At 39.2% G+C, this 14,120-nt stretch overlaps 1 protein-coding gene across 1 annotated transcript in view; it reads left to right on the top strand.

Annotated features, from left to right (window-relative positions):
• Positions 1–14,120, top strand: part of ttc27 (tetratricopeptide repeat domain 27) — a 133,259-nt gene that overhangs the window by 24,226 nt on the left and 94,913 nt on the right. Inside the window, exon 5 of the mRNA XM_067455587.1 lies at positions 7,489–7,591. Coding sequence (XP_067311688.1) covers positions 7,489–7,591 — 103 coding nt within the window. The remainder of the gene's footprint in view (positions 1–7,488; positions 7,592–14,120) is intronic.

Genomic DNA, 14,120 nt, shown 5'->3' with positions numbered 1-14,120 from the left:
GCTGTGCTTCCAGCAAAAGCTCTTGCATATGGAATTGTCCTAGGTCTCGATTTCATCTCGTGTAGCAAACTTCAGATAAATGTAGCAGATCAAGTATATGGGTTCAAAAATACACCCTCTGTTGTCCATCCCTTCCAACCTGGTAATGCATCTGTGGCTGGATGGAAAGGGTTTGGAAGGAAGAACAACAAAAGATGTTACGAACAAAAACATCAGCTCGGCCTCATTAGCTCCCTTCCACCACCTATGTGTGCTTTAGAAGAAGTCCAACTCAATATGCAAGATTATATAGAGCAGGCTGTTTCCTCCGCCCAACTACCTGAGGTTGTAAAGCCACATCTACGGGAACTTCTGCAATCAAACCCTGAGGTTTGTACCCACACAACTGGCAAAACAACGGTACTACAGCATCAAATATATTCCACAGTTAATGTTCCCATAAAACAAAAACCCTATCGGATGTCCCCAACAAAACAGGCCATAGTCAAAGAACAGCTTAAGGAGATGTTGTCCTCTGGAATTATTGAACCATCACATTCGGGCTGGTCTTCGCCTATAGTGTTGGTCCCTAAAAAGGATGGTGGTCATAGATTCTGCGTGGACTATAGGAAACTTAACTCATTTACTGAAAATGATGCTTACCCTCTTCCTTCAATTGCAGAAATTCTAGAGTCCCTTGCTGGTTCAGTAATTTTTACCACCATTGACTTAAACAGTGGATATTGGCAAGTATCAATGGCCCCCGAAAGCAAGTTCAAGACTGCTTTTATAACCCCCTCAGGACTCTATCACTTCAATGTAATGCCTTTTGGGTTAAAAAATGCTCCAGCTACTTTCCAGCGGCTAATGGAGTTGGTCTTGGGAAATTTACGGGGACATTGTTGTCTTGTCTATTTAGATGATATCATCATCTATTCCTCGTCTGTGTCCCAACATTTCTTAGACATTCAAAAGGTGTTTAACCAACTACGTCAAGCAGGTCTCACTATCAACATGAAGAAAAGTAAATTCTGCTTGGAAGAAATCAAGTTTTTGGGACACATTGTGAGTATCAAAGGTGTCACTGCAGACCCTGGAAAAGTGCAGAGCATTCAATCGTATCCAGTCCCAAAAAACCTCAAAGAGGTGCAAAGGTTTCTTGGGTTGTCGGGGTGGTACCATCGTTTTGTTCCAGGGTTCTCTAAGATTGCAGAACCTTTGAATGACTTGAAGAAGAAGGGGCATCCTTTGATCTGGTCTTCTGAATGCCAACAGGCTTTTGATCAACTTAAAGCATGTTTGATTTCACATCCGGTACTTGGCCATCCAAAGCCAAACCTTCCGTTTACTGTCTATACGGATGCGAGCGAGACCGGTCTTGGGGCTGTTCTTGCACAGAAAACAGGCCCAGACACGGAACAAGTAATAGCATATGCTAGCAGAACATTAAATAAGGCAGAAACAAACTATTCCGCTACAGAAAAAGAGTGCCTGGCGGTTGTGTGGGCCCTTGAAAAGTGGCAACACTATTTAGAGCAAAAATTGTTCACAGTAATTACTGATCGTTCTGCCCTGCAATGGGTCCTTACTTCCCAGAAAACCACAAATCGTCTTTTAAGATGGGCTCTGAGGTTACAGAAATTTGATTTCGTAGTGGAATACCGAAAGGGTAAGCTCAATGTAATTCCTGACGCTCTTTCCCGGATTCCTACCACCACTGGATGTCCTGTTTTCTTCGGAAAAAGAGAAGGATGACCTTCCTCTCACTGCCGACCTCATTTGGGAAGAACAACACAAGGACCCTGAGATTGAGAAATTGTTTAAGGCAGTAGCAGAGGGAGAAAAAGAAGCTGAGGAGAAATATACGGTCTTGGAGGATAAGTTGTACAGAAAGAAACAAGTAAATGGTACACAAAATCACTACCGCATATACATTCCATCCTCACTTACTTTCCAGATGTTTGAAGCTTACCACAAGAATCCTCTCAGTGGCCACCTGGGAATCTTTAAGACATATAAGAGACTTCATGCTGTTGCGTTCTGGCCAGGGATGTGGTCGGATGTGAAAAAGCTCACCAAAAGTTGTGAAAAGTGCCAGGTCCTGAAATACGACAACAAAAAGCCTGCAGGGAAAATGCAGCAAAACATTGTTAACAGTCCTAATGAGATGTTAGGAGTGGACATCATGGGTCCCTTTCCCCGAAGCTCTCAACAGAATGAGTATGTGTTGGTGACTGTGGACTATCATACCCGATGGGTAGAGATCTTTCCCATGTGTGCAGCAACATCTCAAACCATTGCACGTATCCTCAGAGCAGAAATCTTTACACGATGGGGAGTCCCAACATACATCCTTTCGGACCGTGGTTCTCAGTTTATTTCGGCTGTATTTCAAGAACTCTGTAGACAGTGGGCGATCACTCAAAAACTCACCACTGCGTATCACCCACAGACTAATATGACTGATAATATGAATGCATGATGGCATCTTATGTCGAAGAAAATCACAAAAAGTGGGATCTCTACCTCCCAGAATTCAGGTTTGCATTAAACTCTGCGGTACAAGAAACCATCGGACTAACACCTGCAGAACTGCACATTGGGAGGAAACTTCAGAGCCCTATGGATAAAATTCTTCAGGCAGATATTACTGTTCATCCCGACACTGTTCCCTATGAGACTGTCCATCGACTGAAACGGTTTCAAGAAAATGCGGAAATATGCTCTAAGAAAGCACGCCTTCGTCAGCTTAGAAACTATAATAAAAATCGAAGGGAAGTGTCTTACAAATTTCAAGATCGAGTCTGGGTAAGGAACTTTCCGCAGTCAAGTGCATTACATCATTTTACTGCTAAATTAGCCAAGAAGTGGAAAGGACCTTACCGAATCGTACGTAAATTGGGACCTGTGAACTATCAGGTAGTGATCGAAAGCACTGGGGAAGATGTCAGAAATGTTCATGTGTGTAATCTCAAACCTTGCTACCCTACAGCTGAAGATCTGGAAAGAAAAGAAAAACAGAACCTTTTAGATCTCTTTCTGGAATCCTCAGACGAGGATGATTTCCCTGGATTTGATGCCAACCATGGGTTGACTTCCCAAGGGGGGAAGAGTGTGTAATGGAGCATTACATGAAAATGCGAACTCAGTGTTTTCATATATCACTGTCAAATAACGAATAATCCAAGCTAATGCAAAAAATTTTAACCAAATCATTATGATAATTATCTTCATTATTTATCTGAACGAAAAAATAAAAATAATGAGAAAGAAAAGGGTGTGGTCCGTTAACGGAGAAAAAGAAGGGACATGCGTGAAGGAAAGGGAAGCGAAGACGAGACGCGGAAGTGAGAGCCGGGTGGAAATGGCGGAATGGGGCTGTTGAGCGGTTGCTGAGAATAATTAGTTGTTGTTGGAGTTTACCTACTCTCGATTGAATCGAAAACCTTGTGGGTACACCAGGAAGACCGCTGGAATCTTCGGATGTCCTCTGCAAAGGGAAGAATTGTGGCAATCAGAAAGGAAAAGGCCTCCGTCAACACCGAACGGGTTTGAGGGATTTTGATTCTCCTCTTATAACTTGACTGTTGGCAGAAGCTAATTATTCTTGAAGAAACTTTTTTCCCCTTGACTCTTAAGATAGGAGAGCGCAAAACTGACTGTTTCCATGCTTTTAAACTTCTTGCGATCTCTCATTCTCTTAAAAAAGTTAGACCCTTGGTAGATTTTTTTCTTTTGGCCATTTCCCCGTTGGAAAAACGAACTCTAACGAATAACGAATATAGAACTTTAAATTGAATATTTTTTGGTTGGAGTAGTTTGTTTTATTTCGAGGGTTTTGGTTATTTACTTTATTTATTTTGTTTGACTTATGGAAAATGTGATTTTGAATATCATGACCATGTAAGTTTTGTATATAAAATTCTTTGAACGAGTTCATGTCATTGAGATGTTTTGAACTAAAATAATAATACTTAATTTCTGAACTTTGCGAGAGGCATTCGATGTGTAGTTTTTCGACAGTAATATAAACTGTCTGGCGCCCGAACAAAACCTTTCAACTGCCTGGCCCCGCTACAGGACACATTGCTTATTATTGTTATTATTAATGTTGATAACAGTTGTGCTGCTTAATGTTTTGCGTTCGTCAAGCTCGAAGATAAATGATGCATGTTTCAATCTGTATAAATCCTATAAGTTTTGTTGTTGTGAGGAACAGACCTCAAATTAAAATGTTAATAGTAAATGGCATCTACTGTGTGGCAACTAAAGATTTAGTTCTCTTCTAAAGTTTCAGCTAGAAAAATAACATTCCAGCTACGTTTGCATTGATAGGTGCAGTATGGACATTAATTGTGCTATTTCTAAAGTTATATGGCCACTACCACAGGAGCAGTCTGTCAATAATGCCAGTGATTGATTAATTTATTATTGTAGAATCATTAAATGTTTTCCACTGAATGTCATCACCAGTATTGATGCTTTAGTTCATGACTGAAGGATCCGTGTTTCAGGTCGTCAGTCAGAATATGATTATTATTCATGTGTGCACAAACATGTACAAATTGTGTGTGCTTGTGATTTTTATGTGGCTCTATTTCATTCAAACTCTCTCACACACACACACACACACACACACACACACACACACACACACACACACACACACACACACACACACACACACACACACACTGAAGTCATGAATCTCGCTGTTCTCTCTTTACTAACAGTAAAGTACAGCATTTTAAAAAACATTAGGGTTTTTGCAATTTATTAAATTGTAAATATGAAACAAACCCCTTTTTTTTAGCAGGGTCTACAGTCTTTTATAGTATTATAAATGTCTGTGACAGTACACATGCTCCACTTTTTGTTTTTTTCCCCTTTTTTTTCTCCTGTGAATATTTATGTGGTAAGACGGGCGTAACTAATGCATTTATATATTTATTATTTTCCCGTCAAGCACAGGGATAAAAATGTTTCTGCTGCGATTAGTTGAGAGAAAGAGAGGCGCAATGTGTCATGCCCCCCACTGCCTCATGTTCCAGAACGTTGTTTCATTAGTGCGAGAACAAACGAACACACAAACTCTGATTTTGCCCATTTATAGGGCAGATACAGCAGCATACAGATTCAATGTTTGTGTTGTGTGCAAATGCGCAAATATTTGTTTTTCATTCTGAACGTTACAGCTCTCTGTTTGTTTGCACGCTCAGTATAAAGTCAGGTAACACTGCAGATAAACACACACATGCACACTTCACAATGTGAATCCGTTCGTTCTTGGCTGAGTAACTGTGAAAGTGGACCACATTTACTCTGCTATCATAACAAATAAATGTTGGACTAAAAATATTTATGCTTTACCAGTTTCACCTTAGTATATCAAATGATGACTAAGTGTAATTTGTGATGTTTTGCCTATTTGTCATTTCTTCTCCTCCTCCTTTTTCTCCTCCTCCTCTTCTGCTCCTCATCCTTGTCTTTCTCTTCCTCTTCCTCAATCTGCTTCTCCTTTTCTTGCTCCTCTTTCGCTTTCTCTCTGCTCATTCTGCTCCTCCTTTCTCCTCTGTCTGCTCCTCCTCGTTTTTCACCTCCTCATCCTTCTCTTCTCGCTCCTCCTCTTTCTCTCTTCTCATTCTCCTCCTCGTTCTCCTGAAAACGCAAACTTTTGGAAACGGGTTTTCAAATGCAAGGTTTTGAAAACGATAAATTTACCATATCCATGTAAAAGAAAAAAGGGAATCTGTGAAAATGGTGACTGTGTGTGTGTGCGCGTTACGTGTTCAGGGGGTGTTTCTTGACAAATTGATGTCTCTAACTACTTGCCTGGCATGCATAATCAGTGGTGGAAAGAGTACTGAAAAAGCATTCCCAAGTAGAAGTACTGTTACTTGTTAAAATATGTAGTTCAAGTAAAAGTACCTGTTGTAAATACCACTCAAATTAGGAGTAAAAAGTAGCCCTTTTAAAAGTACTCAAGAGTAGTGAGTAGTTAGTTAGTATTATGCTATGAATGTTATTTCACCTTATACCCTGCTAATTAAAATTGTAGCTTACTGTGGATGATGCAGTAAGAACAAAAAAGTAAGATTGCTAGCACTAAAATACGCCATGTAATATTTGAGAAATCAACCAATAATCTGGTAACATTTATGACAACTATTCTGTAGAGGTTTTCTTGTGGTTAATTAAAAAAGGTTGCAAAGCGTTGTACATTAACAATTTCAGATCTTTCTTTTCAGATGCATTCATTTGTACTTCTTTAATGTCAATGGATGTTTTCTTTGTACACTTAAGAAATCAAAATCGAGTAACCCACAATTTTCGCCACTGATTATTTTATAAACCTGATTTACATGATTGATTTTTTATGAAAGTTATTTGCTATATACGTGGACTACAATTTTAAATCGCCATGTGAGAACACATTACATTAAAATATGCACTTCAATAAGCTGACAGAAAGCAGGTTAATGCATGTACATGTTTAACGAAATCGATGTAAGGGACGAAGATCTAGCAGTGACGATCGGTTAATGCGTAATGAACTTTGAAGCCTGCCAAACAATCAAGCTAGATTAAACATTTCTAGCAGATGACACCATGAGCTTGTGCAGCGATAACAGAATACGTGTAATATAATGTTATATTCTGCAGTCAATTTTTAGAAATTGTTTAAGGCAATTTTATTCCAGTCATCATACAGTAGCCAGCAACAACAGCCTTTCATAAAGCGCGCGCGTCACGGCGCGTGCCTCACTCTAGGCTGGTCGCTTTGGTTAATTTGATGAGACTCACATGTGACGCATGGAGACACAGGACTGATCATTCATCTCACGGTGACAGGAAAGGAAGAAAAAAAAACAATGTAGCGACGGCAGGTAGGGAGAATAGCGCAGTAAAAGTACCAGTACAGCACTTACAATGTACTCAAGTAAAAGTACACTGTTTTTAAACTACTTTAAAAAGAACAAGTCCTGAGAAAAACTACTCAAATTACAGTAGCGAGATATTTGTGATTCGTTACTTCACCACTGTGCATAATACATTCTTTTTAGAAAATTTTCGCAGATTTGGTTTAACGGAGATCATTTTGAGAATGATGTCGTCTGCTTTTAGTACATCGTTGTCATGTTAACTTACCCTAAAACAGAAAAAAACAACATGACTGAGCATAAGCAAACTCTAAACATGAACAAACAAACTCAAAACATGACACAAATGTTTCTTGAATGGTTTCTGAAGCATCATGTGACTCTGAAGACTGGTGTAATGGCTGCTGTAAATTCAGCTTTGTCATTAGTAGTTAAAACTTCTTAACATAACGTACACTGTATTACAATATAAAATGTTTTTTACATTGTTACTGTTTTACTGTATTTTTGATCAAATGAGAATATATAAGACTTTAACAAATATTAAAGCCCACAGACTGTAAACTTTTGAAAGGCAGTATGAATATAACTTGTCGTCTTGTCTCTTTGTTTGCGTGTGTGTAAATAGCTGCTTCCCTGGTGGACCCTGCGATATGTCACTCTACATCAGCAGATACTAGAGGAGAGATCCCCACTGCTCTTCAACCTTACACTCAGCTGCATCGAGAAAGGCAAGAAAACGCACACACGCTTTTGTGTAGTCCTTTTACCTGTCAGGACAACTACATTTGGAGTGCAGCAGTAGAATTCTGCATGTAAATATTCCTATTCCTTTAAAGAATCGTTGTTTTTTCTATCATGTAACTTTGAAGACAGACCAATCATGAACTGCAAAATTGATTTTGTAGAAGCTGCAAGGCAATAATTTAAATTTCCATATTCACAGTGAAGACCTACAGTGCTAATAATCCTGAAGTGAGATCCAGCAAAGAATTCGGTGCCACAAAATTTAGAAAATTTTCAAAGGGTGCCATGACTGAAAAAAGGCTGGGAAACACTGGCTTAGCATGGCAAATCAATCAGCACCAGGTCTTTTCTGGGGCCTGATATCTATTGGAATAGTATTTAAGCTTACTTCAGATTAGGGTGTGGGCTTATTTTGGAATCTGAAGTGTCTAAAAAGATTTCAGATCCCAATGCTGCTTTAGATTTCTTCACAGCTCAGATCCTGACGTCACTTCAACTGCTGAAGGCACATGTCAGCGACGTGAGACGCTCTTTAGTGGAGAGATGACACAGCTGTCAGCTCTTATTAAGTGGGTCATCTTTAGAAAAGCTGATGTCAACTAGGGGGCGACGTGCTGATTCAAACAGCGTTTTTGTGTGTGTGTGTGTGTGTGTGTGTGTGTGTGTGTGTGTTCATATATCTGTGGGGACAGACAGTGATGCCATCAGTATGAGCTGATGATGTCAACACTTTGTGTTTGTGTGTGAAATAGAGATGACATGCCAAAGGTGGAGTAATTTTCAGGTTTCACAAAGTTTGCTTTCTGGTTTTGCTTTCTGCAGGCTAAACGTCCTTGCAATGATATGAAAAGTGAACATATTATGGGACCCTCCTGATGGTCCCCATGAAAACCCCCTAAATTACCACCAAAATTACCAACAGTAGAGGTGTATCGCTCAACCCTATAACATAAACATTATACAAAACAACAGAGAAACTATTTATTCTGCCAAATTTGGGATATTCCAGTGCCCCATTGAAAATCCTATTAAATGTGTATTTTGTTTTAGGCTCATTCATTGCTGCTTTTCATTTGTTGATCGTTTCAGACGGATTTGGATTTTTAGGTACAGGATTTCACACTCAGGATTATGTCACCTCTGACATAACATAACATGACACCCTTGTGTCAGACGGACCTCCTTCAACCCTTTCACACAAGTCAGATTTAATCATCTCTCTATACGGATGTGTATTATGCTACCGTTCAAAAAGATTATTGTCAGTAAAAAAAAGAAGAGGGGGGGGGGTTCTTTATTTAAATTCATATAGCATGTGTTAAATTGATCTTAAGTGATGGTAAGTAAATGCAGAACTTTCTGTTTAAAAGAATCCATCCTCAAAAATATTAACCCTTTAATCCCAAAATGGACCACAATGAAAACATTAATAATCAAATTAAGTAACCTTATACAATAGGTATAATTTTATAGCTTGTAATCTCAGCTTTTTAATGCAAACCATTGTGATTTAATTGGCAGTCACTCAGTTGCTACGATAATGAAAAATGTCCCTCTTCAGCTGTAGAATAATTCTGTGACAAATTATTGACTCTGATAGGCTGCTCAGTTTATATTTTTCCATTTAAGAGTGATAGTTCTGTGAATTAAGAATGTATCAAACATGTTGATGAAACTTAAAAGTTTTAAGCATCAAACATGAGGCTGCGATTTCCTTTGTGTGAACTGAAACATTCATTGTAGACGCCCTTGAAATGTTTTCTGAGGGGGGAAGGGAGTCAAAGATTGCATTGCTTTAGTGGCAGGATATAGAGCCGTTCCTCTGAAGAGTTTTGGATGTTAATGTGGATTCACCAGGGAATCGTGGACTAAATGATGAGCTCTGCAGCAAAGCAGCATCTTAATTGGGTTCCTGTGCCTTCGGAATGAGTTTCCTGTGCTGCCTTTTAATCAGACACGCATCAGCTATGCCCCAATATAGATAATCAGCGTAACTGTTAAGATGCAATATTTACAAGAGGATACAGGCGATAATTCTGTCTTGTGTTGGTGAGTGGATCTGCTTCAAAAGACCTCAACATCATGCCTGTCTCTAGTGGCATGCTAGACTTGATTTGCAGAATGATGTAAAACTCACAAAGCTGAAATAACACCTCGCTGAGGTGTGTTGTCAGTTTTACTCTTGACTGCCAAAAGCGTTTACTGTCCTTCACAGAGAATTGTGGGGAATGTAGGGGATCACCTGGGATTCACTTCAGCCGACTCGTTGACTTGGCCTCAGAGGCTTTTCAGTGCGTTTTAAACTGAAATAACATGCAGTTAAATATCAGCATGGACATCCCTTATACAAGTTTAGTAATAGTCTAGGAAAAATAGTCTTTTAAAGCTAGTTCATTTCCATGACTTTGTTCATTCTTTAATTTGAAGTATAGCGTAGGCCTGAGGGTTTCAAGTTATGAGAACCCATATTTTAGAGGAAAATTGATATCTCACATCTGCCAAATTGAACCTGGCAAACTGACAATACATGTTAGAAGAACCGATGAATTTTCAATGCAGTTTGCTCGGCTTATTTGACTTTACCAAGATACCAAGTAACTTTTTTTGTCCTTTGAGACAACACAATCATCACAAACCAGGTCCTTTTGATCCATAGAAGACAATGTCATGAAAGCAAGTAGATGACATAAAGTAATACTGAAGGAGAAATTCACCCAAAAATTTTAATTAAAGCCATTTCTCATAAATATTAGTTTTTTGTAACATCAGTTTCAAAAAACTAAGTTTCAAGTTTAATTTGCCTTTCATTATGAACAATAAAAAGTTTTTTTAAATAGAACTTTTCCCCGTTTGTCTGCTAAGCACATCCTGAAGAAGGCTGCGCGTGGTTTGTTTTTTACCCCCCATGTCTTTTACATTTTTTATTATGAAATAGCCAGTAAAATAATGGCTTTTTAATAATTTGAAGAAGAGTGCCTTGGATTTGCATCTTTGTTCAACAGAACTTTTCCCCCGTTTAATTAGCAGAAGTATTAACAAAGCTGAAGAAGAAAAAAGAAAAAAAAGTTATAGCTCGTTGTATTTTTGAAAAACTTTTTGCAACGATTTGATCCATTATTCAAAACTATTATGTTGCAAAATCTGGCAAAAGTATTGATTAGCATTCATGAAAATGTGTTTTTGTTTTTCTAGCTTTGAAAGGGGGGATTGAAAAAAAAAACTGGGAATGATTTCCTTTTTGGAACCCATCAGCCTAAATTCCTGGGCAGATGTATTTTTGTGTTTTTAAAGAGCAAAGCTGAATGCCTCGAATGCCTGCAGAGTTGTAAAATTAGCATTGACTTACTGCTAGTTGTTCATGCATTACTAACACTGTGAAGCTGCTCATATTGATCGGCAGGAACAAACAATATCTAATGTTCCCTTCACAAAAACCAGCAATCTCACAAACAAGATGAATTCCTCTCCAACTGCTTGGTTGTGATCTGCACGGTTTTGCCTTGCTCTTGATAAGGGTTCAGAGTCTTTGTTCACACGTGATGCTTTCCTACTATTGACACTAGCAATGTTCAGACTGCAGGCAAAAAGTGGGCCAAATCTGCATTTTTTTGCACGTATGTGACTCAGATCTGTTTTTTTTTGTTAACATAACAGTTTGAAGATCACCATCTACATAAAAAATATTATTTTTACCAATTCCATATATACCGTGAGGAAAATAAGTATTTGAACACCGTGCTATTTTGCAAGTTCTCCCAATTGGAAATCATGGAGGGGTCTGAAATTGTCATCGTAGGTGCATGTCCACTGTGAGAGACATAATCTAAAAAGGGCCAAGACCAAAGAGCTGTCCAAAGACACTAGAGACAAAATTGTACACCTCCACAAGGCTGGAAAGGGCTACGGGGAAATTGTCAAGCAGCTTGGTGAAAAAAGGTCCACTGTTGGAGCAATCATTAGAAAATGGAAGAAGCTAAACATGACTGTCAATCTCCCTCGGACTGGGGCTCCATGCAAGATCTCACCTCGTGGGGTCTCAATGATCCTAAGAAAGGTGAGAAATCAGCGCAGAACTACACGGGAGGAGCTGGTCAATTTTGGACGTCATGATTTGAAATCATGCATGGCATGGAAGGTTTCCCTGCGGGCAGCACATGTCCAGCACATGGCAGCACATGACCAGCACATGTCCAGGCCCGTCTTAAGTTTGCCAATGATCATTTGTAAGATCCAGAGGAGTCATGGGAAAAAGTCATGTGGTCAGATGAGACCAAAATAGAATTTTCTGGTCATATATCCACTAAACGTGTTTGGAGGATGAAGAATGATGAGTACCATCCCAAGAAACCATCCCTATTGTGAAGCATGGGGGTGGTAGCATCGTCCTTTGGGAGTGTTTTTCTGCACATGGGACAGGGCGACTGCACTGTATTAAGGAGAAGATGACCGGGGCCCTGTATTGTGAGATTTTCGGGAACAACCCCCTTCCCTTAGTTAGAGCATTGAAGATGGGTCGAGGCTGGGTCTTCCAACATGACAATGACCTGAAGCACGCAACCAGGATAACCAAGGAGTGGCTCTGTAAGAAGCATATCATGGTTCTGGTGTGGCCTAGCCAGTCTCCAGACCTAAACCTGAATCTTTGGAGGGAGCTCAAACTCCATGTTTCTCAGTGACAGGCCAGAAATCTGAGTGATCTAGAAAAAGATCTGTGGGTGTTCAAATACTTATTTGCAGCTGTATCATACAAATAAATAGTTAAAGAAATCATGCATTGTGATTTTTCTGGATTTCTTTTTAGATTATGTATCTCACAGTGGACATGCACCTACGATGACAATGATGTCCCCTCCATGATTTCCAAATGGGAGAACTTGCAAAATAGCAGGGTGTTCAAATACTTATTTTCCTCACTGTATGTATAATAAATAAAAAAATATATATTTATAATCTATCGCCAATCACATCGTCTATAGAGTCGGTGGGCGAGCTTAATGACGGCAGAGTTGCCGGGGTTCCGCATGCCACTTAAAAAACAAAGAAGCTGGCGATCAGCGGTGTTTCGAATCGGCTTTGGCCGCGACTCTGGAAGACTTGTTGTTAAGCTTTTCTTTGAGAAATGAACAAAGAACGACACTGAAGTCATTCTTAAGAAAGGAAGATGTGTTACTAGCTCCGCTTGACGTTGCTCTGGTTGGTTGTAGCTCTATCCTATCGCGTGCAGAGGGAGTTTGAAAGACAAGCGTTTATCCCGCTCCTCGGATTGAGTCCTGTCAATGGTGAGTTTTCAGACCAAACATCTTGATGGGTGAATGATCCTTTCATTTTTGGCAGGTTCAGCTTCGTCAACTTTCGATTTATATTTGTGGAATATTTTTGGATAACCCAGCATGTTAGATGTTGATGTGTGGGGAAACTGCACTATAGTTACACTAGGTGTTTTGGTTGTCCTCAAACTGCTTTGTTGATCAGGAAACCCATCTTTTACATGAATGTTTTGCCCTTCATGCATCCACGTACACACACATACACAGTACACACACACATTCTTTCAGCCTCCGGGCATCAATTTGCTGCAGTAATGGTTACATCTAAAAAATCAACACAACTGCCTCTCAAACCCTCTGGACTGTTAAATCCATTGCTTAAACAGCTATATGGGTTTGCTTTGTCCTTAATCTATAGCTGGCTGAGTTGTGTGGAATGAAATATCTGAAATATTGGTATTGCAGGTTTGCAGTTGCTTTCTAAGTTTGACCAGCTTATGGTCTGGGCCAATGGGACTAGAGCCCTGGGAGATCTTGCTACCAGGGGCCTCAAGCATAGAAAAACTATATGTAAATGACCTGGGACGTAAAATTGGAATGTTAGCGCTTGAATGCATGTGAGTGAATGTTGCAATGTCTAAATTAACTCTTTAATGCATTGTTTCACCAATCATTACATATTCAAGTTTTTAGTATTTTCTGCCTGCGGTAACTGAGTGAAACGTCACTTCATCATTGTGTATCAGACATTCTCACCTTGTGGAAAAGGTCAATTGCACTTATTCAGTCACTAAAGATGAAATTAGTGTTGTACACCTCGGTCGTTAGTGTCCCTATACAAATTTTACAAAAAAATGAATAGGGAAACAGGACTACTTGAATAAATAAATTGTTTTCTTTCTTATTGTTTATAATTCATTGATTGAAGAATACGAAGAAGGTTGATGTCTTACTTTGAAAATTAATTAAGGAGAAGGGTAGTGAATGATGTCCCGGGTCACTAAAGACCTGAGGTATGTGTTTAAGGGTTAAACAAGCTGATATTTGTTCATGACCAAGTAATATAATTGCTTCTAGTTGTAGTTTGTTGTTGTCTCTGTATAACATTTATGCATTTTCAAATTTGTTGCATTTGCTATCTAATTTTATTAGTATATCAATCACTGAGGACTTTTCATTAAAGCCCTGCCTTTTCAATAAAGCCCGCGGGGCATCTGCTGCTATTAATGTACAGGGAAGCCCTATA

This window comes from Pseudorasbora parva, chromosome 10 (genome assembly GCF_024679245.1).
Source record: "Pseudorasbora parva isolate DD20220531a chromosome 10, ASM2467924v1, whole genome shotgun sequence".
NCBI lineage: Eukaryota > Metazoa > Chordata > Actinopteri > Cypriniformes > Gobionidae > Pseudorasbora > Pseudorasbora parva.
This window is presented reverse-complemented; position numbering and strand designations above follow the sequence as displayed.